This window comes from Strix uralensis, chromosome 1 (genome assembly GCF_047716275.1).
Source record: "Strix uralensis isolate ZFMK-TIS-50842 chromosome 1, bStrUra1, whole genome shotgun sequence".
In the NCBI taxonomy this organism is placed as follows: Eukaryota; Metazoa; Chordata; class Aves; order Strigiformes; family Strigidae; genus Strix; species Strix uralensis.
Window position 1 is genome coordinate 50,170,427 of NC_133972.1, and position 24,988 is coordinate 50,195,414.

At 36.6% G+C, this 24,988-nt stretch overlaps 1 protein-coding gene across 1 annotated transcript in view; it reads left to right on the plus strand.

Annotated features, from left to right (window-relative positions):
• The window catches only part of MALRD1 (MAM and LDL receptor class A domain containing 1), a 288,915-nt gene extending 270,203 nt beyond the window's left edge, over positions 1 to 18,712 (plus strand). Inside the window, exons 36-40 of the mRNA XM_074876823.1 lie at positions 6,015 to 6,097; positions 6,190 to 6,280; positions 15,780 to 15,855; positions 17,505 to 17,561; positions 18,294 to 18,712. Coding sequence (XP_074732924.1) covers positions 6,015 to 6,097; positions 6,190 to 6,280; positions 15,780 to 15,855; positions 17,505 to 17,561; positions 18,294 to 18,422 — 436 coding nt within the window. The 3' untranslated portion in view covers positions 18,423 to 18,712. The remainder of the gene's footprint in view (positions 1 to 6,014; positions 6,098 to 6,189; positions 6,281 to 15,779; positions 15,856 to 17,504; positions 17,562 to 18,293) is intronic.
• Positions 18,713 to 24,988: the final 6,276 nt, after the last annotated feature.

The window sequence follows — 24,988 nt, forward strand, 5'->3', positions numbered from 1 at the left end:
GATTGTCCCCCTGTACTTGGAACCGGTGAGGCCGCACCTCAAATACTGTGTTCAGTTTTGGGCCCCTCACTACAGGAAAGACATTGAGGTGCTGGAGTGTCTCCAGAGAAGTGCAACAAAGCTGGTGAAAGGTCTAGAGCACAAGTCTTATGAGGAGCAACTGAGGGAACTGGGGTTGTTTAGCGTGGAAAAAAGGAGGCTCAGGGGAAACCTTATCACTCTCCACAACTACCTGAAAGGAGGTTGTAGCAAGGTGGGTGTCGGTCTCTTCTCCCAAGTAACAAGCAATAGGATCAGAGGAAAGAGCCTTAAGTTGCGCCAGGGGAGGTTTAGATTGGATGTCAGGAAAGATTTCTTTGCCAAAAGGGTTGTCAAGCACTGGAACAAACTTCCCAGGGAAGTGGTTGAGTCACCATCCCTGGAGATATTTAAAAGATGTGTAGATGTGGCACTTACTTAGGGACATGGTTTAGTGGTGGACTTGACAGTGCTAGGTTAATGGTTGGACTTGATCTTAAAGGTCTTTTCCAATCTAAATGACTCCAAGATTCTATGATTTATTTTGAGTTTTTCATATGCTACCTTTAATACAGCATAGAGTTTGATATTCTGAAATGCAGCAGCATATCAGTCAGACACATCCTTGTAAATTAAAACCTGCCCTGAATGAACATCCAAAACAACAGACACCTTATCTGGTTTTTACTTTTCATTCTGACTGAGATGAACCATAACTGCAGGCACAGGATGCAGCAACACAGGCAATGCTTAGTTCATTCCTCTACATTACCAATATCTATATTAAAAAATAGTGAATTGAAAATCCTAGAAGCAAATTTGGAGGGTTAACATTCTCCCTTCCAGGGTGACTCTCCCATAAGAACTTACTAATAAGCAGAAGACATTTTGTCAGGCAGGATAGATTAGGATGTGCACTGGGATGAAAGTATTCAAGTGCTATTTCATCTGCCTTTCTCTCTTGCTCCTCCTGTTTCAACTATGAGGAGTTTCCTGTCTGAATGGATTGCAATGGCTATCTCTGTATTTCAGATAAGCTTAAGACTCATGTAAAAAGTGGTGCTGCTAATTAGTCAAGATGTAATTAGTCCAAGGAAATTAATTGTACATAAATAATGTGGAATTTCAGCTTCATGGCTCAAGAGATAAATTCAGAGCCTTTTCAGAGTTGTCTGTCTTAAAAATAAAATAGCAGAAAAGGATTATTGAAGAAGCTCTTCAAAATTCCCATTACTCTGCTAATGAAGATTTAACACATTGCCCAGAAGACATGGCTGATCTGCACTCTGTAAGGTCCTTCCACTGCCTCAGCATTTGCATATCCCCAGCTGCTCTCATCAGAGAGGAAGCTAATAGTGACATTGAAGAAGCAACTCATCTACCTCCCAGCTGAAAGTAAAGCACTGTAAGTACAGTCCATGCACAGCAGTGGGTAGGTAGTTAAGAGTGTTCTCCTTCATTAACTGGACTTCAAGTAAGCCATCTCTTGGGTGCATACCACAGGCTGCTCTGACCTACCTGGAGCTGTTAGAGTAATTAAAGTTCACTTCAGGATTGCATGTGCCAAGGACTGCACAGTACAAAGGTGAAGTTTGACTTCATTTCCTATAAAGCTGCCTGGTATTATTACCATTATTCGTTGATACAGTTTTGAGTAACAGGCAAAGGACCAAGTCTGCGGGTTGAGTCTGTATTATTGTGAATGCAAAAGCACAGGAATATGTATTCTGTGCCCTCAGTACAAACAGGTAAGGAAACCTCTTCCATGTCCTCAAAAACACTATGAACTAATACTATACTTGGTTTGGAACTTGCCTTTCCCACCTTTTTTCCTGATATTTTTATTTTATTCCTTGATGAAAAGCGGGACACTTCTGGTCTTTTATCCACCACCTAGTCCTACATGCATTGGACAAAGAATAAAGTCTATGGGAAATGTCACTATATAAGAACATCATTTCAAGACCTACCTCACACAGTTGCCAAGGACTACACAGGCAGATGGCTGCAAAGAGTCATACTCAGAGAAATGGGTAGATGTATCTCATTCCTTAAGGACAATAGGTTTTGTGTTTTGTTGTATAAGTTTTGTTTAGTTTCCAAAACAGTTTGATTGGTTAGTTATGGCCTGCAATGGTTTCTGGATTTTGTTTAATATAAAATTATATATAGTGATATAGCATTTTCAAATGTGTAAAATATTCTCAAACTTCTGGATTTCTTATGAAAACCTCTGACTATCCCATAGAAGACCATGCCTAAAATATTTATTTGTTTGAAAATACCCCTCAGCTTTACAGTGGAGTGAAATAACTGCAGTAGATTGTTCAGAATTATTTATTTTATTTTAAATTCATGGTCTAGAACTGTTATCTTCTATAATCTGAGTTATTGGCAGATACTGGTGCCATTAAAAATCTCATTCTATTCTCTTCTCTCAAGTTAGAGAGTGATTTCTCCACCACAACTATCACTGTAGTCAGCTAGAGTTTCTACAGAGAATAGATATAAAAGGATCAAGATATAGTAAGACATCTACAAAACACAACTGTTTTGGATATTTAAGACAAGTCTCCCTCTATTCTGGGCACAGAAATGCTTGGCTTCAGTATAAGCAAGGAGCAGTGCTTGTAGCAGCTGAGACCCAAAGGTGTTAATTAACAATTTTCCCATGTTTTTCTTGTAGCCTCACTGAAAGTTGCAGGCTTCTCAGCTAGCTGTAACTCTTATTTTCTGTTGGTTTTGTTTTTGTTTTTTTTACTTGAGAAGACTGCATTTTGTAATGAACAGACAGACCTTAGGAAGAGTTAAATGAATCTCCAAATTATAACCTAGAGTTTTCTGATAGTCTTATACTTTACTTCAGTGGCAGCGATGATTGCTAAGTTCCCCTGCCAAAGATAAAAATGAACAAATAAATTAATGTGTGAAGATACAAGTGGGAGTTCTTAACCAACTGATATACTCACTCTTCAAGTTTTTTGTGTTTTGCACTGTTTTTCCATCCAGATCTTTGAGATTTAGCTATGTTGTCTTTACTATCTTCATCATTTTGCTTTGCCTCCTCCCTCTCCCTATAAATAGTCCCCATGCTTCATACTTTACAATATTTTTTCCCACCTATTTGTGTTTTAATTTGACCTAATCACTTACCAAGCTTCAGAGATACTATCTTTGCTTTACCTTAATCCATTTTTTATCCTTTTTTTTTTTTAAAGCAATGACAGTATTATAAGGTGACACTTTCGGTAACAACCTAGATGGACCCAGTTGAAAATCATTTCACTGGCCAAAATTACACGTTGATAGTCTGACATCAGATTTCTAAGTGGTGTGTGTCATGTAACATAAAACAATACCATTGAGATTCAGAGATTTGGAGGGGAATAAATGGCCAATTTAAGGTAGTTCATTATAAAACCTATATGTATGTATAATAAGATAAACTGGTTATCTATATGGCTAAAAGGTGCTTAACTTTCTTATCTATAATTCAAACACAGCATGAATATGTGGAAATATTTAATCAATAAATGGGAGCATTGCATATGAAGATATACTTAGTTATTTCTGGGTAGTAGAACTTTCCCATACTCTTACCAGTACACATCCCTGCTTTATGAGAACTACCTCTTTGCAGCTCTGTGGTGAGCCATGCCCCGGTGGCTCCAGAACAGCAGATGGCACCTCTCTTGCCATGTCTGGGCAGTGCTTGTGCACAGCTGCAAATCTGTTTTCTCATTCTTTCTTTTACAGTCAAGTAAGTTCTGCAGTGATGAGAGAGAGGGCAATTTTGGTTAAAAGCATATCTAGCTCAACAGAAAATCTGGCAAATGGGGAGAAAGAAAATTATGCAATTGAGAGCAATCACAAAATGATTTTGATGGGTGATTACCATCAGATTGTAATGTTTCTACATGGATCCACAGGGCTTGGTATGAGCCCAACTGCAATTTGACATTTGTATAAAATCATCAGTCTGCATAAAAGAACAGCTTATGAATGACATGATTTTTTGTAGTATGCTGAAGGAGGACTGAAGGGACCAGGTATTTTCAGTCACTGAATACAATGGGTCTCCAGCTCAGTCAGAGCTGTCAGCTGAAATTGTGCCACTTTTTCTTCAAAATGAGCATGTCAGATGTTATTGGCTCCAGTCTCTAAAGCTCAGATTCATTAGTATACCAGTTACTAACCTTGAACAAGGTAAGCCTTTAACCAGAGAAAACTCAGGTCTGTAGAGTAAAATGTGTTTGAGTAGAGCTGGTACTTTCCTCCCAGCACTTTCTCCACCCACTATTTTTCAGTGGTCCACTGGGTTGCAACAAATCCCGCATCAGCTTCTTTTGGTCTTTAGTGAAGTCACCTTCTTCCTGTCATGTCTGAGACTGGGCTGGATCTGCTTTCTGACATGTCCTGATCTTTTCAGGGTTCTTCTAAATTTCACTGAGGCTACAGACAGATGCCTGCTGCTCCTATCATCTTAGTCTTCCTCTCCCTACATCCACCCTGCTCAGACATTTTCTGGGAAAATGATATACTCCCTTCCCACCGGAGTGCCTCAGTTAACTCAGTGTGCAATTTCTAGGATAAGGCACATAGCCAATACCATGTGCTAAACCATGACAAACAACATGAAGTTCTCTCTCACATGTTCAAATAAAATAGCCTTAATATAAAGATTTAATTGTGTAAATGTGAGACTTTGTATTATACATTTAAGGGCAGGAGAGGAAAACACAGTTACGAAATACAAATTACTTTAAAAAAATTGGTGACTATGAAATAAATGGTGTTACAGTGAGCAAGCAATTCAATATACAATTCCCCCCACATTAATAGTTTGTGAAACTGTAAAGAGAGAAATCAGAAGTGAAACTGATTTCCTATTAATTTGACATTAGTAGAACTGAAACTGGATTACTACCATCACTTCTTGATGATCCTTTTTTTTTAAAAAAAAAAAAAAGTTGAAAATTTATGAAGCTCATAAACCACCAGCCATGCAGATAATGAAAAGTTGGTAGAAGTCATTCAGTGTGACACTCAGGGTGGGGTTCAACTCATCAAGTGGGGTGCCTGAAATTTAGATGTCAGTATGTAGCTGTCTCTCTAACAACCCTTTAAAGTAGTCACCATTTAGGGTTTGTAAATGTAGGTGCCTACAGACATATTGAGACTCCCTGGGGTACCCAGAAGGGCTACGTGATGTACTCCAAACTGCACCTGTCTCAGCAAAGGCAGCCGACACTCACCTGGGTCTCCAAGACCCCTTCATTCTGGTGGAGAAGGTCCACAATAAAACCAAGTAGACAAAAGTTAAATCCAGACAAATTAAAGTGAGAAATGATACACACTTTTTTGGTGACTGTGCTTAACTGTTAAACAACAGGTGTAAAATAAAACATCAAAGCTTGTGTCAGATTGTTTGTATTTTGGTTACTTCAAATCAAGACTGGATTTGAACCAAAGAGCAAATCTAGAATAACTGACATGGCTGCAGTTGTTAGCTCAAATGTAGTGCTTTGGTTTTGAAGAGGCATTTGTTGAAGGGGTATCATTTTTACAAGAAAATAGAAAAACAGAAGATAGACAGATTAGGTGGGGGGAGAAAAACATCTTTCTTATCTCTAATTGTGTCTCTTTGTCTACATTGGGGTCCCAGATCCTCAGCTCAGAAATGTATTTAACCCTCACATGGGGGATAACAGGGAAATTAGTCAAAATTCTTTTGCTGTGGGAGAATGCTGTGATGGCAACATGGACAAGGCATCCAGTTCTAATATTTGATATTTTTTTTTGTTTTATTTTTCTCTTTCTTAAGTTTGTTTTGTGTATTTCTCAAGTTTCATTCTATTTGATTTTGCTCTTTGTATTTCCTGGGTGAGCTTTAGTCACTGGCAAAAGTGCTCAAAAGGATTTGCATTTCTTGGGTGCTTATCACTGTTTATGATCCTTGCTTATCCCTTTTTCAAAAATTGTTATTTTATTCACAGATGTGGAAAAGAATGGAAAGGAAACCGTTGCCACATAAGCACTAAGCCTCTTCAGCCTCCCACTTCAAGTCTCCTTCGAAATGGTGGGTCTGTAAAAAGAAAGAAATATCTTTCAATTCATTCTTTAAGTGTTTCCTTTTACTTATTTCTGTCTTTGATTGCTCTGATTTTGCAGATATTTGGATTGGGTTGGGTATCAGTTTCTTGCTGATTAAAATTACAGCTGCTGCCTTGTATTTTCTTTCGAAGAAGAAAGTGCCAGAAACGTAAGTGAAACTTTTATTTTGTGTAAAGCAGACACAAATGTGGCACAAAGCAATGGCTAACTGCCCCGTATCATTGGTTCCAACTTTTAAATCTCCCCACAGTTTGTTTGCCTTCATATGCATAAAACCTAGCTTTGCAACAAAAGCTGACCTTAGTGGACCCCAGTCTGGAAACAATGAGTTATGGCTTGACTGCCTAGAATATTTTGATTGCAACGTCGTATGATTATTCTTAAACTATAAAATTCATTATTCATCCACCTTAACAGCAGTAGCCCTGGTTTTTGTACATGATGATTAAATGTGAATAATAGGAGATATTTATGGTTTCTTGAAACCTCTGATGCCAATTTAGTTTCTTACAGGCAGTTTCACAGCTCTTTCTGAAGCTACTGGGTACCACACGTACCTAGTGGGACATTTTTTCCCTAAATATTTCAGTATTTACACACATCTGAGAACTTTCCTTTTCCCTGTGGTACCTCGTTGGAATAAAAGTGGGGTTTTTTCTACTTTAAAATATTAGGGTTTTTCATAAAAAGCTTCGACAGATTAGAAAAAATGCAAGCTTTGATACTGCAGAATTACACGACCACTTTTACAAATCATAGTGTTTGTCCCCTCTCTTTTAGTTATTACAGACACACTCACAGTCTCTCTGTTTTAATGTTGTAGTAGTCATCTTAATCAGTGTTTGTTTAGATGTGTCTCACCAACGTCACCTTACCTATTCCACCCATTTCCCATCCCTCTTCATCTCACACCCATTATCCAATACTGCCATTTTGCACTAGGATTACCCCAGTACAGACCTCTTGGCTTGTGGTTCAAGGACCTGTCTTAGTCATGGTGAATGAGTTCTCTAGCTGGTGATTTATATTTCTTTTCAAAATCTATATCTCTTCCACTCAGTACTATGCTTGCTATTAGTACCATGTAAATAGCAACTAGATTATCTTCTGACAACCTACTGCATAAAGTGCATCCTCAGTAAAGGAAAACTTGCAAAAAAAAAAAAGGGGGGGCAAAATTAGTGGTAGTTTATTTCAAAATTTATTTCAATTGCTTTGAATAACAATACTAGTAGTACTAGAGATATCTCCAACCATTTATTTGAGTTCGGAGGTTAAAATAGGCCTTAGACTGACAGTTCATTATTTCACAGATATATTTACTAGCCCTTCCTGTCATCCCTTTGATAATCTCTACTTTCTCCTCCCTAATTTAAGATATTTTTTTTTTCTGTTTTTTATTTTCCTCTAACAGTGGTATTTCTTCTCTGTCCATCTCCTGACTTATTCTTCTAGATTCTTCTCTGTCAGCAAGTACATACCACTGTCCCTTCCTCCCTTTCATCAACTTCTATTGTGCATTGTTTTGTCCATTTTCATGTTGTTAGATTTCCCTCACCCCTCATTTTCTTCTCCAGAATTCATCTTCAAAGCTGTCTCTTTTTCTTTAAACTTGTGCTTTTCTATAGACCTTTCTCTCTTTGGGGATGTTGTTATCTCCCAAACTATCTACTAAACTGTGCAGACTCCTGTCCTCACGTTACTGTTGCTGACACATCTCCTAACACTGCATGCTACCCCTGACGGGTAAAGTTGTCTATGGACACAGAAGTAAAATGTTGAAGCAGGAACATTTAGTGGTTGTGCTACTGTTAACTGAGTGCATAGCTTCACCTACTTTCTTTATGTCTGCTTCCTCTTCTGTAAAGTGGGAATAATAGCATTTCCTTATCTTACTTCATAGGGGCTTTAAGACTTAATTCATTCACATTTTTACAACCTGCTAAGGTACACATGGAAAGGCACCTCAGAAGTGCAAGATTAGTTGTATTCTAAAAGCTATTTGATATTTTTTTCTGTAATTTCAATTAATATTTTTGAAAAAAAAAAATCTAATTCTTTTTTTCTCAAAACATGATGGTCTTTTAATAAATAAAATAAATTATTACTTTTTTCTGACACTACTTCTCCTGTGCTCTAAACACTCCCTTTTACCTTTTTCTTTCACAAATGTCTGCTTAAGGGTTACTGCACTGCCATCCACTTCTCTTCTACCTATATATCTATATTCAAGGATTTTTTTTTCCTTTCTTGTAATCATACATGCTAAATAAAATAGAGTCATTTTTGTACACGAAAAGGTACCCTGTTGCAATATGATGTCAAACACTTAAGTGTTCTATTAGGTATGTAATAAAACATGGATGAATTAGGATCTTCTTACTATGGCACTGACATGAAGAGAATCGGAGCTGTGAAATAGACAGTTAGATAGCTTACACAATGAAGTTCATTCTGGTCTTGATTATTTTCACTGGAGCTGCCAAAAAGTTAAGTCATGATGATGGAAATTTTTGTGGTTCCAAGCTTTGTCTATTAGGAACTGACTAAGATTATCAAATCATTTTGCCCATGGTACAGAATAAAAACATTTATTTAATTGTTTTTAATTACAATTGACTTAACAGGTAAGTTAAAATGCATTTTATCGGCATTTTATCAAGAAATAATCCAGCTAATAAGTGGCAATTTGATTGAAATTGTGAAAACAATGAAATCTGAAACTTTGAATTTGAGAAGATAAACTCATCAGTTTGTCTCTCCCTCTTCACATACCTAATGCTTAGCATGATTTGGTATCCAAAAATCACAGCTGGAAACATAGTAGTAAATTAAGGCAAATTATTCATTAACTGCTTAATCAGTCATCAGAAGTGACTAGTTAAAATGCAGCCAATGTTATCATACTGAAGTTTGGATCTTTAAGACAGGGCTTTAGAATAAGAATTGACTTGTGTTTGCATAAGTCTGCAAAATGTACAATGTGACAGCACCACACAGAGGCATGAGATTTTTCTCCTGATCTTTTTTTAAGGCGATTTGATGAACCAGAGGAATTTAACTGTGCACATGAATGACACTTTCCTACAGTTCATTTTCAGTTCAAAGGCTTGTGTCCACTTCCTAGGTCATGTTGTTTTCTTAAAGTCATTAGGCACTAGAGGAACTCTAGGAGTGCCTGTTCAGCCATTCTTTCACAGGGAAGCTTTCATATGCTTGAGCCCATATTTTCTGCCTTTTGGTAAATTCTTCTCCTAGCTAATTCTTAATAATTTCTATTAGTGTCTCCTTTTTCCTTACTGATATAGACACACATGCAGGCTTTGCCAGATGGTCCTCCAGAGGCACATTAACAGTTGTAGGGGCTAGCTCCCAGGACATTTTAAAATGGAGTGCAGGTCCATCTATACCTCAACAGAAATAGCACAGGAATGTGCACAAGCGCTGGAGGAGAAGTTTCAGAGTCCAACACAACAAATTATTTCACCAGAAAAACAGGTAGCAGGCAGTAGTGGTAGGCTGGCAACCCCTTTGACAACTGCTAAGAAGTTGTCACTAACAGCAGTGAGAATCTGAGTTACATTTGTCCCTCTTTTTCTTCACTGGAAAGATTGATAGCACCTTAACCCCTTCTTTCAATGCAAGAAGTATGCCCCGCTTCCCCTTTGCTCCCTTTTTCTTCTCCTTCCTTTGCAAAAATTTCATCTCTGACCCAGAGGCTTTAAACTCTTCAGTGCCTGAATCAGGGTTACTGAAAGTCATCATATAAGTTTATTTCCTAATGGACAAAAGTGGCCCACCACGTGGCTTGGCAGCTGTGTACTTCATTACCACAATGGCATTCAGATATGCAAACAACTTCCCACCTCCCAGCTGGGGATATGTGAAACTTTTGCATAGAAACCCCAAATCAGAGGAAACTTATAAGTTTTTCACATTTCTGTTTGTGTTCCAGAGATGACGTTTTCTAGTCCAGAAGGGAAGGCTGCCAGTTACTCCACTCCTTCAGTGGCATCTGTCCTTATTGACCAAACAGAAGCAAAGCTTCATTTTAGCTTCCATTTTATTGCAGCAGCCTTCTCATGCTTCATTGTACTTTATAAAGTGAGAATCAAACACCTTCCACCCAGCTAAGTTGTTTCTTTGCTGTTGCATCCAAAGCAGTCAATGTCGCTGAATCCTTTCAGGTTATTTCTTTCCTGTTCTTGATCTGTGCCATCAGCTGCAATGCTAATGTATCACAGCTGTTATCAGTCCTGTCAGTCATAATGAACAGAGAACATTAAATTTTGCAAAGAATATCAATAATATATCTTGCCACACAGGCAATAGAGTGAGATGCTCTGAGAAAATATTTTAAAATGATGAAAATCATGGGAAAACAGGACCCACAGAAGCCATTTTTCATCCTGTCACAGGACAGACCTAATTGTGTCACTTCTGAGTTTGCACCTCTAGCAACATGAATTCAATGGACTCCTTAGGCAACCTTGGTACCCTAGGTAGAAAGAAAGTTTACTGTTAGAAGGCTTTTTTCTAACTGCTAATATGTCTGTTCACAATTTAAGTTCATTCCTGTTCACCATGGACAAAATCAGATCATTCCCTTCCTCCCTGCAAAAAGCTTTTTAAGTACTTGAAGGCAGTTGTCATGCCTCCTTACAGGTTGCTTTCTTTAGGCTAAACAAGCTCAGTGCTTTCAGCCTTTCTTCATGGTTAAAGTTTTCTTACAATTATGATGACTTCCAGTTGCTGTTGACTTTCTCAAATTAGATCATACTATACCCTCTGGAGGTCTGGTGTGGAGGAAGGGATAGCGTATTCCAGGAGAGGGTCTCCAAGTGGATCTGAAGGACAGCCAGAGGTCATTGCTGGCTATGCCTCTGTTCCTATATCCCAAAGTGATAAACAGAATGACAATAGAATGACATTTATTGAACCGTTTTCAGTTTGTGAACTGGAATGGAGATAGATACTGTTCTTGTAAAATGAGAGAAAAAGGTGTTTTTCTTTTATGAGAAAAAGAAAAACAAAACTAGGAAGCAGCAGCCATAACTGTTGTTTGGGAGTTGTCTTGTTAGTCTAATGCTGCTGTCCAAATCCATTCCTTCTGTAGAATTTTTTTTTCTGAAGAATGAAACCTAGAGCTATATTCAGAAGTCCAGTTTTTCTGAAATGTACATCTCACAAACACCACATATAGGAAAGTTTGCAAAGAAACAAGAGGTGACATGCTGAAAGTACAGAGCAAATCTCTCAGTCTATAGCCTTCAGGATCACCAAGAGGAAAAACGCAAAGAACTGATTTTTTAAAAAAATAATAATTATGTTTCCTAAAGTGATGCAAAAGGTACAAAGTGCAGACCTAGGAAGCCCAGACAGCGTATTAACAGCCTAATCAAGTATCCAAGTGACTTTTGGATGATGCTAAATGCAGCTTGTGGAAAGTCGGCCCTCCTTGCACCACGCTTCCCGTTTCTTCTGTGGGATGTGCAAAATATAGCCTACTTCTGCAAACCTAAACTTAGTTTAAAAGGTTTTATAAATGCTTTGGAAATTGAGGTCTTGAGTTATAGTTTCTGTTTAGAACAGAAGCTTTAGAATACCTATAAAGAATTCTTTTAAGTGATTATTTTAATTAATAGCTTAATTGTAACTGAAACTTTGGCCCACTAGGATTTTGTCACTGTTGTTATGGACCTGATGATAAACATTCTTGTAGTACAGTATTTCCTGCAAATTTGTGTACTGTCTAAAAGAAATAGTTAATTTTCATTGAAAGGTACATTGAAAAGTACAAAATTCTGAGCTATTGCATCCAAACAAATGAACTTAGATACTTTCATTTTCCATTAAAAAGCATGATGTTACTCAGCAGTCCCTTTATACACTGGCAGGTATTTTATGGAGCATACAACTTTCTCCCATCTCTGTGAAGCTGTAGTGGAGAAACATATGACAAGGCAGTAGTTTCTGCTACTAAAGAATGCAGATGAGCCTAGCAAAGCTATGACCCATGTGACCTCAGCCCAAGATGATTAATCCTCTCCTTTCCTACTGTGGTATTTCTGGTTATGTTAGAAAACCCAGTTCTCTCTGAGCTGCCTTACCCACATGTTTGAGTCTTTATTTTACTTTTTTTTAAACCATTCTATGTTTGGCATTTTTAACCCTACTTATTCCCTGCTTGGTACAGTCTTCTGAACTTGGCATTTATGCTTTTTCATCATAGACTAGATTTATCAACATTTCACATTGATAAATTATTCTGGACTGTAATTTTTGTAAGTGTTGAGTTACCCTTGCCCTTAGTGTACAGTGATAACACATACATAACTTTCTTCCCATCATGAGACCTTGTGATGGACATATTGCTCTTTACTGTAGCAGTAAGCTATCATTTTTTATCAGGGTGATGTTTCATTCATGTAAAGTAACAGTAAGCACTGCAAGAATGAGCTTAACTCAAGTCACTGCAATACATTTAGTTAAACTGCCTGATCAAGCAGTTTAAAATTAGGGTGTAAACTCATGACCAGATGGCAATGCTCACCGCACTGACTAATACTGCACTTTTGTGCTTTCCTTAGCAGTACCTCTATTGGTGACAGAGTACTGGAGTGGGCATACCATCACTTTGCCCTAAAAATGAAATTTTCATATTTCTAATTAACTAAAGATCTAATGTGTTATGTCTACTTCTAGGGATGTTTGCACAACATGTAAAGTAATATGAATATATCATCTGTGTTCCCAAGCACAGACTTCTTCAGGCAGTTACCACCTGCTGGATTATAGCACTTCTGTAAACATGTGATTAAATTTTCATTTGTATATTTTTGAGGTCTTTCAAGTAATTCAAAAATATATCAGAATTTTTTAAGGATAATTATTGGATTCCCTTAGAAAGAATTGTTTGCTGCATTCACAAACAGGGTTTAACCATACATATGTTTGTATAAGTACATATGCATCTATGTGTATATATGTGTAACATATATGTTACATATAGATAATATATTCAAGGTGACTTCCAAAGCCTTGCTTTGGCAAAAAGATTCCTAAGAAGAGGAGAGAAATTAAGAAAGCTTTTTCTCCACTTCACCTAAATCTAGGGTGCATAAATTCAACCAGTGCCCACATTTTGGGCCATAAAAATTCCCATCATCCCTAAGATTAGGTGCCAAACTACATATGCTCTTTCATGATTCAGACCTGAAATGGAGGGATGCCTGAAATCTGCTGGACAACCTGAGCAAGACTCAATTTTCATGCTTGAGAAAGCCTCACACACATAGACAGGACCAGTTTCAGCACTAAACACAGCAACCACAGACATGCTGTTGAAGAACTCAGCCAGGACTCTTTTTGGTGCCCACAGTTTGGCACAGTATCCTGATGGTTAGTTAGTTTCTCCTTGCAGAGGAAGCTGGAGATCTGTGTTCAGCGTCCTTCCTGCCCTCAGGACAGACCTAAGTACTCAGCGAGTTCTTGCCCAAATAAGCAATATATATGTCTTGCAAAAATTACTTAAGTTCAATGGGGGAGTGGGGCACGAAAGAAAATCAGACCCGCCCCTATCCTTATAATTTCCTATTGGCCCATTAAAGGTGGTTCCCACTGTGAATTGTGTGACTTGCATTGCCCTTTGGAAGTGTCTTCACTGTAAGCAGAATCAATGTGCTTAGTTCTGTATTGTGCTGTTAGGCCATACAGTTGGTTTGTGATGTCTAAATAAGACATCAAAATTAAAGTATGCAAATCTGGCCCTTTGGGCACTAGTTTAGAAGCAGAGCTAAGTTCCTTGAAAACTTCTTATCTGAGTTTGCTCCTGGTCTCAGGTTTTGTGAGCCATTGTGATATTAGAGTAAAAAATCAATTCTGTGTACATTTTGTCAACTTTATTCAGAAGGATTAGTATGCAAATATACACTTAGGAGGCATATAAATTACCTAATATAGCTTCACTAAACTAACTAAAAGCATCAGAATATCATGATTTATTACAGTTAAGATTAAGATCAAATGAACAAATCAACACGTTCAAATACTCAGCTCTCCACACTGCTGTGTCAAGTAACCAAACTGAGTTATGAGACTGGCATCAGAAGGAATTAATTTCTGGAAGCCTTGTTTTGAAAGACTTTAAGGAAACATGCCTGTTTTAGTCTAAAACCCAAACTAAAGTTCTTGCTCTGATTTAACTCATAAGGTTATTCCTATATTTCTGTAGGCTACCTGTGCCTTCCTCCTAAGCATCCATTCTGGTTTCAGTTCTTTGCAAAAGAAATCATGTGGTGTGTCTCCCCTGTGGCTCTCCCTGAGGAATAACAGCTGTGCTTCCCAACATCTCCATTGGCTGTGTTTCTATGACTGCTCTATTCCCTCAGTCCTGCCTGCCACAGTAACACAGAGCCTGTCTGTTGGTTCCTAGGGAGGCACAGCTTAAGGCATCTGTGGGAGCAGTTTTGGAATAGAAACACCTTTTAATACAAGAAAATCCATCTCTCAATCATTGAGATTGAGTATTAGCTTTAGGGAAAATATTATTTTAGAATACTGTATAAACACAGCTTTCTATGTACAAAAAGACATGTATATGTTCTTATTCATAGAAGCATTAGTGAAAAAAAACCCAAAGACAACTAAATGCCTCTCTTCAAAAGCAAAGATTAAAAAAAATAAAGTGTGACTCTGCTTCATTCTTCAGTAGTTTTAACTAATGCAGCTGTTGCTTTTTATATGGCATTGGAATAGTTTTGATGACTTCAAGCATTATGGAATATAAACAACCAGTCATCTATATGGAAAAAAAATTTAGATGTATGCAGAAACTTCCATCCCCAAATATCCTTTGCTTTTGCAGAATTAATGGGATTAACTGCACAGGTCATAAGTGCTTCCGAAAAAAGGAATGTGTGAAGGCCTCTGTCAGGAAAGCATATGTTTAAACTTCTAGCTGAGGTAATGGACGTGAGACCCATAACTAGTAAAATTTTTCCTATTATTCTATTATGAATTGCTTAAGGCATTGTGTTCATTCACAAAACCTTTACATTCCAATAACATCAGTGATTCTTTAAATATTTCTGGCTTTGTAGCAAAAGGTATGGGGAGCTTCTATAACTTTAAAACTAATTATGATGATTTTGACCTAAAATGCAAGTTCTTTCTTAATTCATTGAAAAAAAGAGTTCTTACAACAATTAAATAACTAATGTGTTCTTGAACTCGGAGCCTAAGACCATGTTAATTACTGAATTACTAGTGTGATGGTAGCAAAACTCAGAAAGAACATGATCTCATCATATGCAAACAAGTTATAGCAGTGCAACTTTTTAGCTAATATCATGTTTTATTTAATGTATAGCACTGTACCTGCATTTTATGAATCCCAAATAGCTTTATGCATATCCAAAAGCATGTTTATTTTTAGCAGCAACATATTAAAATTTATTATTTTAACCTACACATGACTTACACAGAACACTGGTTTAAGTTCATTCATTTCAGAAAAGATCAATCGGAAATATATTTAGCCATCTTCATTTTTTGACTCAAGTATTTTCATCCTGAAACTGTTTGGTTCTTTGACAACCTGTGTGACATTGTGGGTGGTTTTATTGTTGTTTGCTTGACCTTTCAAGGAAACTGGAGGAGACCACTAATGCTTCATTTGCCAACCCATTGTACGAAGCCCTTAGTTCATCTGGGAAAGTAAAGGTAAGTAGCAATAGCTGCTTCTATACATTCAGAAAAATGTAAGGTTGTAGTACTCAAATAAGTTTTCCATTAAATAAAACAGTGTAATCCCTCAATGAATGCTATTTAATAAAAGAAGTAAGAATTAAAAATTGCTGCATCATTCTGATCAGTTTCACTGCATTTTCAAAACATAGGCAGATTTGAAATCAGCTCAGTTTTGAAAACATCTTGATGTTTATAACTAATCTTGACTGTGAGCTGCTGAGTCTAAGAAAAAAAGAGTTTTGGGTGAAATATTTAGCCAGACATATAAAAGAAAAAAGCTCCCTGGATTTGTCTCCCTTTTCTTCTGGAAAAAAAAAAAAAAAAAAAAAAAAAAAAGAAAGAAAACACCCAACAACTAAAAAACACTACCACTGACAAAAACACAAAATGCATGATTCAGCACCCAAGTTGCCTTTGCACACTCACTTAACTTCAATAAAAGTGTTTATAACACTTCCCAATGCCTTAAATACACATTACTATTCCCATCACTGTAAAATTCACTTTGACACTAAAAAAACACTTGGTCACACATTTCCCTAATACCATAATTAAGAGACTGCTAGAGTAACAAAGAAGTTTGTGAATAAAATATATATCTAAAAGTGAACATACTGCAACAAAAGATTTCAAGGCAAGATTTAATTATCAAATTACAGTGGTAGCTAAAATTTGTTTTACATTTAGAAAGAGAAATATGATGCAGCTCTTTGCTATTTGATTTATCACTGAAAATAATACAAAGCACCTTGGAGTAAAAGAAGAAAATAAATGTTTAAAACAACCTTCCTGCCCTCATTTTGATACTACCCTTGTTAACATTGAAAGAACTAGGCTTGGTTTGAAATAGAAAATAAAATTTCCTTTTCCTTTCCACAGTCAGTAATATAAGATTCCACTGAAGCTTTGAATAGGATTAACTATGACATGCCATTTACTTTCTATAAAAGGTTCCTTACACCTGATTTTAGAGACATTAGACCAAATTAATTCACTTAGAGGTTGGGGTTTGTGAGAGCTCCAAGTTGGAAACTTTCCCATCACAATCATGTCCAATTTATCAGGACATTTTTATTTTAATTAAAATAGATTCCTGACAGGCTTCATTTAATAGCAAGTTGAAAAACAGAAGCACAGTGTCAGGAGAGACATTTTCATAGAAGACAGCTCCAGGCACTATGATTGAAGTCCAGTGCTGTACCAGATTTTCCTCTATTTTCTTTAAGATTGGGAAAATACATGTTTTCACTAATTCTTCTTTAAAAGGGAAAACAAGAGTTATGAGTTTTCTCTGAGTATGATGAGCCTTAAATCTGAATGGTGTATAACCAGTCAAAAGGTATGGCAAAACATGAGCAACAGCCCTTATCTCCAGCTGAATACCTGCAAGTTACACACTTGCGGGCATCTATAAGTTTCATAAAGAAAGAACAATTCTCCACAGACCTTTCCAAACACCAAAACCATGCAGGCCTAGTGTTGCCACACACTTGCCTGTAACATTGCCTTGTAGTTCTGGATCCAGAGAGTGTGTTACTCAGACAGCCGCATGGAAGGATATTTTCAGAATATTACTTACATTTCACTAGAAGTATTCTGAAGAAGTTTCTTTATTCTTATAGTCTCCTGGGTATGCCACCTCACCTGCTGTTCAAATCAGTGTTTCTCCTTGGCACGAGGTATGTAATCTTCTAAAGTAGGATATATATTGGGCTATTAAATAAAATTCATTTGCAGAGGAAAGGGGAAAAAGTCACTTAAAGTGAAAGGTATATTGCTACTCATAATGTTAGCACCTCTGGAAATCTGAGAAAGATGACCAGGGTTGGATTGGCTGACAAGGACCTCATAATAGCAATATAATTAATGTTGCTTACAGTAGCTACTTGTATACCGTAGGGCAGTTCAACACTTTCCAGTAACGCAGATGTTGAAGAAAATGTTTAGAACTATAGAAGTCCTTACCTGACTCTTTTCTCTTTTCTTTTCTCATATCTCTTTTCTCATATGTTCCTCATTCAAGAAAATTAGAACCGGTCATTTAAATGACAATACCATGTACTAAAATTAGTGAGCCACTGCAATTACATATTGTACACAGATTCTCCCAAACTAATACTATATGCGTGTTAGAGCAAGAGCTCTGGAGACAAGTAAAAGAAAGGTGGGAACGGATGCAGAAGGTTGAATGACTTGATCAGGTGTATGTGAGAGATAATGGTTTTGGTGGAGATATGCTCATTTTTATCAGCTGAAAATCTGGTCTAAAAGGTTTAGAGATTTTTTAGTTTTCTTTGAACTTAGCATCTTATGTTACTTCTGTAATGAATCTATAGCCATTCACATGTCCATTCTAACAAATGAAATGAATGACTTGGTTTTTAAATTTCATTCTATATTTTTTCTTTTAGTATCCATTTAATGAAGATGCGAATGTTACTTCTTTTCTAAATCCTCTCTATGGTGAAGCATCAGAAGACATGGAGAAATTATGCAGTTCCTTGAAAATAGACATAAAACAGGATCAATATTGCTTGTAACTCTTTGCCTGAAGATTTGCTCTAAAATCTGAAAGTATGTCATGATACTGTAGCATTTGCAATATGAATCAATAACTCTTCACAGAATAATTCTTTTATTAAAATAATTATGTTCAGAAAGTAACTTTATATTAAAAATTGAATCCATACATAAGTAAAACATACATATATATAGTCTTCTGTCATTTCTGTTGGAGCAGAAAGAGATTGGTAACTATAACTATGAATTCATTTTGCATTTCCACATTTCAAATTCCAGTATGTTAATAAAATGTTCAATCAAATCCAGATTCTTGAGGTTTGGGAATCATAATTTTATGTCTATTATTTGAGAAATTATGACTTCAATATTTCTGTAATTTTGCATTAGAAAGGGATTTTAAATGGCTATTTTAGTGTTCCAAGGGGCTGAAGCAAAAGAAAAGTCTTTGTATAATTAGAAACATATTGAGCTAAATCAAAGATGGTCATGAATCATGAATTTGCATATCAGCTCAGCATGTGATTCATCCATGTGACATATCAGTATGTACACTTATTTTTATAAAATATGTTTATTATTAACCTTGATAGCTATATCTGACCAAATTCCCTTCTGGACGGCTCTACAGTGCTCACCACAGTCCTTCTGATATATTTAGCCAGTGGTTGACAGAGGGTGGGAACTAGGATGTTCAGGAAACCGTGTTTCTGCTGAATAGCTTGGCCTCCCACACAACTGAAACTTATGTTGTCCCATGCCTACATGAGAAAGATATTGGGGGGGAATTCCGGGTTGCCTCTTGATTTTGAGTGTCATCCTCTGTGATACCAGGCATAGCTTGCAATAGTGCTTACACTTTAAATAACCTGACAATATGTCATTTTCCATAATGCTCACTTGAATTATATGGTGGTCAGTTTTAGCTTGAAGGCTTAACTGTTCCTGCTGTGCTTGTGTTTTCCTTCTTTACTGTATTCCTACAGTCTGCTTAATTTTAAGTCCATTGGCAAGTTTCAAAGATACAACTCCTACAAATTTCATAAAAACAGACACTGGATAGTAAACAGTAATTCTGTTAATACCTTCATTCAGGGAAAGATGAAATGCTTGACATTTATTAGACTTTAGAGACTCCAGACAGAAAAGCACATTGAAGCCTGGCTTCACTCCATCATGCACGGGACTGTTCATTTTGGGTTTGGTTTTGTTTTGCTTTGTTTTTCTTTCACTTTTTCTTAATAGCATAACAGTAGTCCATAGCTCTCTACCTGGGGCCACAAAACTACTTTTTGACTTAGGTTTTGTTATCTGACTGGCATGTTGTTCCATGGGTAGCAGAAGTAACAAGGCATGATTCCTATAGATGTTTGTCCATCATTCGCTCCATACCTTTCTGGCAATATGCTCATAAGTGCCTCTTTGCTGCATTGTAAACCTTCCTATTTCTTTTTCCCCTCTCTTCCACTGTAATATCCTCAGTTCTTCTCCAAGCTTCACAGCCCACCCAAACACTTTGTCTCTTAAGTTGTTTCCCTGACATGTCCTAACTACAAACTGAAAAAGAAGCATCAGTCGCTGCCTGACCCAGAGCTACACACATGATGATCAGCTGCCATACGTTTGGCCAGTTGGCCGCACAAGTAACAAGCTCACACTGCAACTTCTCCTACTCTGTGCCCTGAGTTTGTACGGCTGTCTCCTCTCCCACTGCTACTTTAATGAAGCCACTTGGAGCTTCACATCTTTTGTATACACACCTGCCTTAATTCCAAGTTTAGTTGGATGTTACCAAATGTTATTCATGGATGTTTTAAATAGGGAACTGTGACAAGAGGATCACACATGCTCTTTTCTTTCTGAAACAAGATTATTAAGACAGAAACATAGAATTTGCTTACTATACTTCTACTTGACACAGAGAATGCACTTGATCCAGCAAAGTGCCAAGTGTCTCTAGCTCCTGAACTCTGTTATTTTGATAAATCTGTGTGAGATGATTGATCTCCACATTATAAACACACATTGAATATTCCTACAAGGTTAAGCCGATGTAGTCAAATTCTCATTTATTCTGCAATAGAGTAGCACTGCTTTCAGAATTTCATTAAACACTAAAATGCTGGTTATACTATAGTCCTGAAATCTCCAATTATGTCACACTATGTATATCTATAAAAAATTACAATAATGAAAAGGATAAAATTAATAACAGTAGAATTTTATCACATTCTCCCTTATGAAACAAAATATATTTATTTTACTATTAATGGTACTTACATTTTAATGTCCTAAATAAAAGCATATGATTATAAAGAATTATTTTTAAAAAGCTCAAAGAATACCATATTTCTCATCAGTAGCTATTTCCGGAGAGAACTGTGACTCTTCTGGATTATCTCTGAAGCAAGGTAGGCCTTTCACCAAAATAATTTTCCATTTTTATAACTGATAGAATGTTTTTAAAGAAAGTGTTAAAATTCAGATTTTTATCTTCCTGAACTTCAATCATTTTTTACTATTCTTATTTCACCAAGAACAAAAGATTTACTTATATTCCCTGTATTGTTATTGTCTCTTGCCTAACAGCTGACTAACAACAGCCCCAGACTGAAATGTTTAAGACAAAAATTATACTTTTTATTTCATTTTCTGAAATTTTTCAGTAATTTGAACCAAAGCAGTAGAATTCACATTTTCAGTTACCCTTGCCACAATTTCAATTTCAAAATCTAAAGAATATGACAGGAAAAAAATATTGTTAAATCTCGCTACATAGTTTTCTTATTTCTCTCAATTAATAATAGCCCTTAACTAAATACCCTCTGTAAGCTTATGCTGTTATTATTATAACTTCTAAGTAGCAAAACTTAATTGTTTCAAAGTGGCTTGTTTTTTGGCAATAAATTAGAAGAAGATACTCTATACAGATGATGAATACTGTACTTACTCTATTTTAAACATGTTTGTACATTAATGATCCAAGTTAATAGCAAAAATAAATTACAGACAAAACTTTTAACAAAACCTAATACTACCTGCAGTGAGATCAATATGGTCTTCTGAGCTGTTTCAGCTCCCAAAATCTCACACTCATAAAGAATGCAAGCAAGAAAGTCTCTTGCTTTTGGCTAAACTGCATTTCAAAACAAGACATGGTTATGGTACATATCAACAACCACATTTCACACACAGATAGCCATATCCTTATCTTAGAAAGGGTCATTGTATTTGCAGCTTGTTCCAATACTTGCCTTGACATCTGCCACTGGTCACTACTCAGCAATTTTGGAAGAGGTGGGGAAGGAGAGAAGGATCTTATCTTCTGTTTAAAAAACTTTAAGCACAACATGTGGCTGCATACCCTTCTCCTTGCCAATACTGAGGGGCTCAGGCTGTGCTCAGAGCTTCCCTTTGGGCTCATTGCTTGCACTGTTGCAGCCTCACTAGTGCTTCGTACTGCCGCCCCATTTCTCCATATTCTCCTGCATCTTCTGGCCATTACAGTTGAGATCCCTATGGATGTAGTCCAGGTGCTTGCTGACTTTCTCTCATTCTTGCCCTGTTTCATCAGCAACAGCCTGATCAGCATGAAGATGATAAAATTGATCTACATGATCTAATTTTGAAGTTATTCTGGCTTTGAGCTGGAGGATGGTTTAGATGACATGCAGAAGTCCTTTCTGACCTAAATGTTCTTGTAGTTCTATGATTCTGTGGTGTTGGTGGCACATAGTTCCTCCTTGACAACACTGTCCTCATGCAGTTCTGTCTCCAGCTTGTGCCATGCAGGCATATGCTTGCTGAGATTGTTCTGAAGCCAGGGGTATCCTCAGCTCCCCCTTGTAGTTTCTTTGTTATTTGCTCAGCTTTGGCTGAGGCCACAGGCACAGCTTTTGACGTTTTTGATGACCTGTTTCTGTACCTGACACAGCTGGAGATAGGCTCTCGCATTATTTAGAGCTTTGATCTGATCTGTTACATCTTAATTGAAGTTGCTGCCATATATGAACAACAGAGCCACCTAAAAAATGCCCACTCTTAGTAGCCATCAAGTTGGCAAGGGTTCAATTAAACTTGTCCGCAAGTAGATGCCTACCCTAGAGTGCAGTGAATGAAATTCTAGCAGTTCCTAATTCTTTCTATTGACTGTAAAGACAGCCTAGACATGATGCCTGCAATGGAGGTGTCCAGATTTAATAATATAAATCCCATTCATACTGTCTTATTTTCTTAACTTGAAATTTCATTAATGTATGCATGTGATATGGAGATTCTCACTGGATAATCCTCTTTACAAGTGTACATACAAATTCTCTCTTAGACACATTTTCCAGACCTCTCTCTGTTTATACAAATCAGACAAAAAGAGCTTAATGTGTACATATAACATGGAGTAATGCATCTGTCAAAACCTGACATCTTCTGTCTTTCATTTTCGGTTTGTGTGGGGAAGAGAGGGAGAAGTAGGTGGGGAGAATTCATATATAAGTTAATAAAAATTGAAGTTCATAAACACCTAAGCAGAAAAATCTATTGAGGGCTGTATAGATCCATGTAGATCACAGCATGTGAGAAGTCAGGCACCTGACATGCAACAGGATTCTTCTCAAAGTACTTAAAAACAGTAATTTATTTTCCAAGGTACCAGTTAGTTACTAAGACTTGTGAACAGGAAACTGTTCTCCACTGTGTTGGGATGAAGAAGTAAAAAATGCAGCAAAGGAAAGACACTACTAAGAACACGTGTAGCGACATCATTCTAAACTGTTCCTACACTGTTACCACTTCATTGCCTGTAGCTCTTACATTGTAGCCCCTTTTTATTTGAAAGCAGGTATGCAGCTGACCAGAAGGGTAGCCATAATGTGGGTGTTCCTGCAGCAGCCAACAACAGATCTTCAAAAATTCCAAGCCTGTTAATATTCATATTTGGATTTTAATTCGCCATCTGCAGCTATAATAATTCTTAGGGACATACTCCACTCTCAAAAAAATAGGTGTGCTTTTCTACAGGATATTTAATGTGTGACAACTAAGATATGGTAAACGGTAGAGCATATTAGTCATGGTGGGTTTTCATTTTACTTTTATGAGAATACTCAGGTGAATCTTAAAGGTGGGAAGGGAATAGATCAAACCATAACCTTAATCACACCAGGAATTTACAGCATATTTACTGTTCTATTATAAAAACACTTTCTTTTTGCCCTCATTTAATAGTGCCAAAGAGCAACATACTGTTCATCCCAGAAGAGGATCCAAGAACATAAAGCTTGACCAGGGTGTTCAAGTGGTGAGAATGGGGTGTGGTATCTAAACTAGAGTAGCTTGTGATGTGACAATTAATTTCTTGCAGCCCTCTGGCCCTCCAAGGATCACAAGCTAAAATATGTCTCCCATCATTGGTTCCAACTACTAGAAAGAATTTTCCATTCTGATAGTTCAATGAATTTTTAAATGTATACCTCTCTTTTTGACCATTTCTTCATAAAAGGAGTTCATTTGTCCTGTTTTTATGAACAATGTCAAATTCTTATGCTTTGGAGAAGTGCTGGTCAAGTCCAGGGAAATGTTTAGGCACCAGGATGAAGTCAGAAAAAGTTATCAGCTAGAGGGGAGGGTGTGTATTCTACTTTTCCAATGAAAATGTGAGTCTCTGAGGCAAGTTAGCAAAGCACATTCAACTGGGCTAAATGGGTTTAACAGGGAGAAATGAGCACAAATTTTTCATGGGAATTCTTTAATCTGCTGTGTAATTATGTGATCATTCCCAGAACAAAGACTTTGATTGATCATAACAGGAGAAAAAGTCAGTTTGCACTCCGCATGATTAGCATACAGCTATAGAGAACAAAAAAAAAAAAAAAAAAAAAAAATTATCATCTAGCACTATAATATTTTCTGCATATTTTGAAAGTTTGGGATGTTAAGCCTGAATAATTTAGAGGTAATTATGAATAATCCTTTTTTTTTTTTTTCCAAAAGAAAGCTGTTTTCATTTTGTTCTTCATTTTAGTCTTTAATATTGAGTCCTACTTCTTCAAGTCACTCATTTTTTTTCAACCACTTAATGCAGATCATAAAACAGTATAATTCTGTGACAGGTTTTTTACAATATATACGGTATGTGAATTTGTAAAGCTTTAGTCAACATTATTATGGTTTTGGTATCTAAGGCTTAGAATAAAATTGACTGAGCAGTATATCAACAGCATTAACTTTAGCAATGTATTTGGTATTCACATGGACATGTTAGCAAGAAGTGGACATTAATAAGCATCACATTACAGTTGGTCTCCAATGAAATTGTGTATTATAGCTACCTTAGTAGTTAAAGTATTCAACATGATTCATGTTAAGTGTTGTCAGAGAATTAATAATGATTTGCTTCTTTTTGTAAAAAGGGTCTGTATTCATTATAACGACATGATTAATCATGTAATAAATTAACTCAAGGAGGTAAGTAGGACTCTCAGGGTTATGCACTGCCCTGAGCAAAATTGCTACTGACACAAAGCAAATCAAGATGATAAAGGAATATACACCTAGGAATATACTCCTAGATATATACTCTTATACCAAT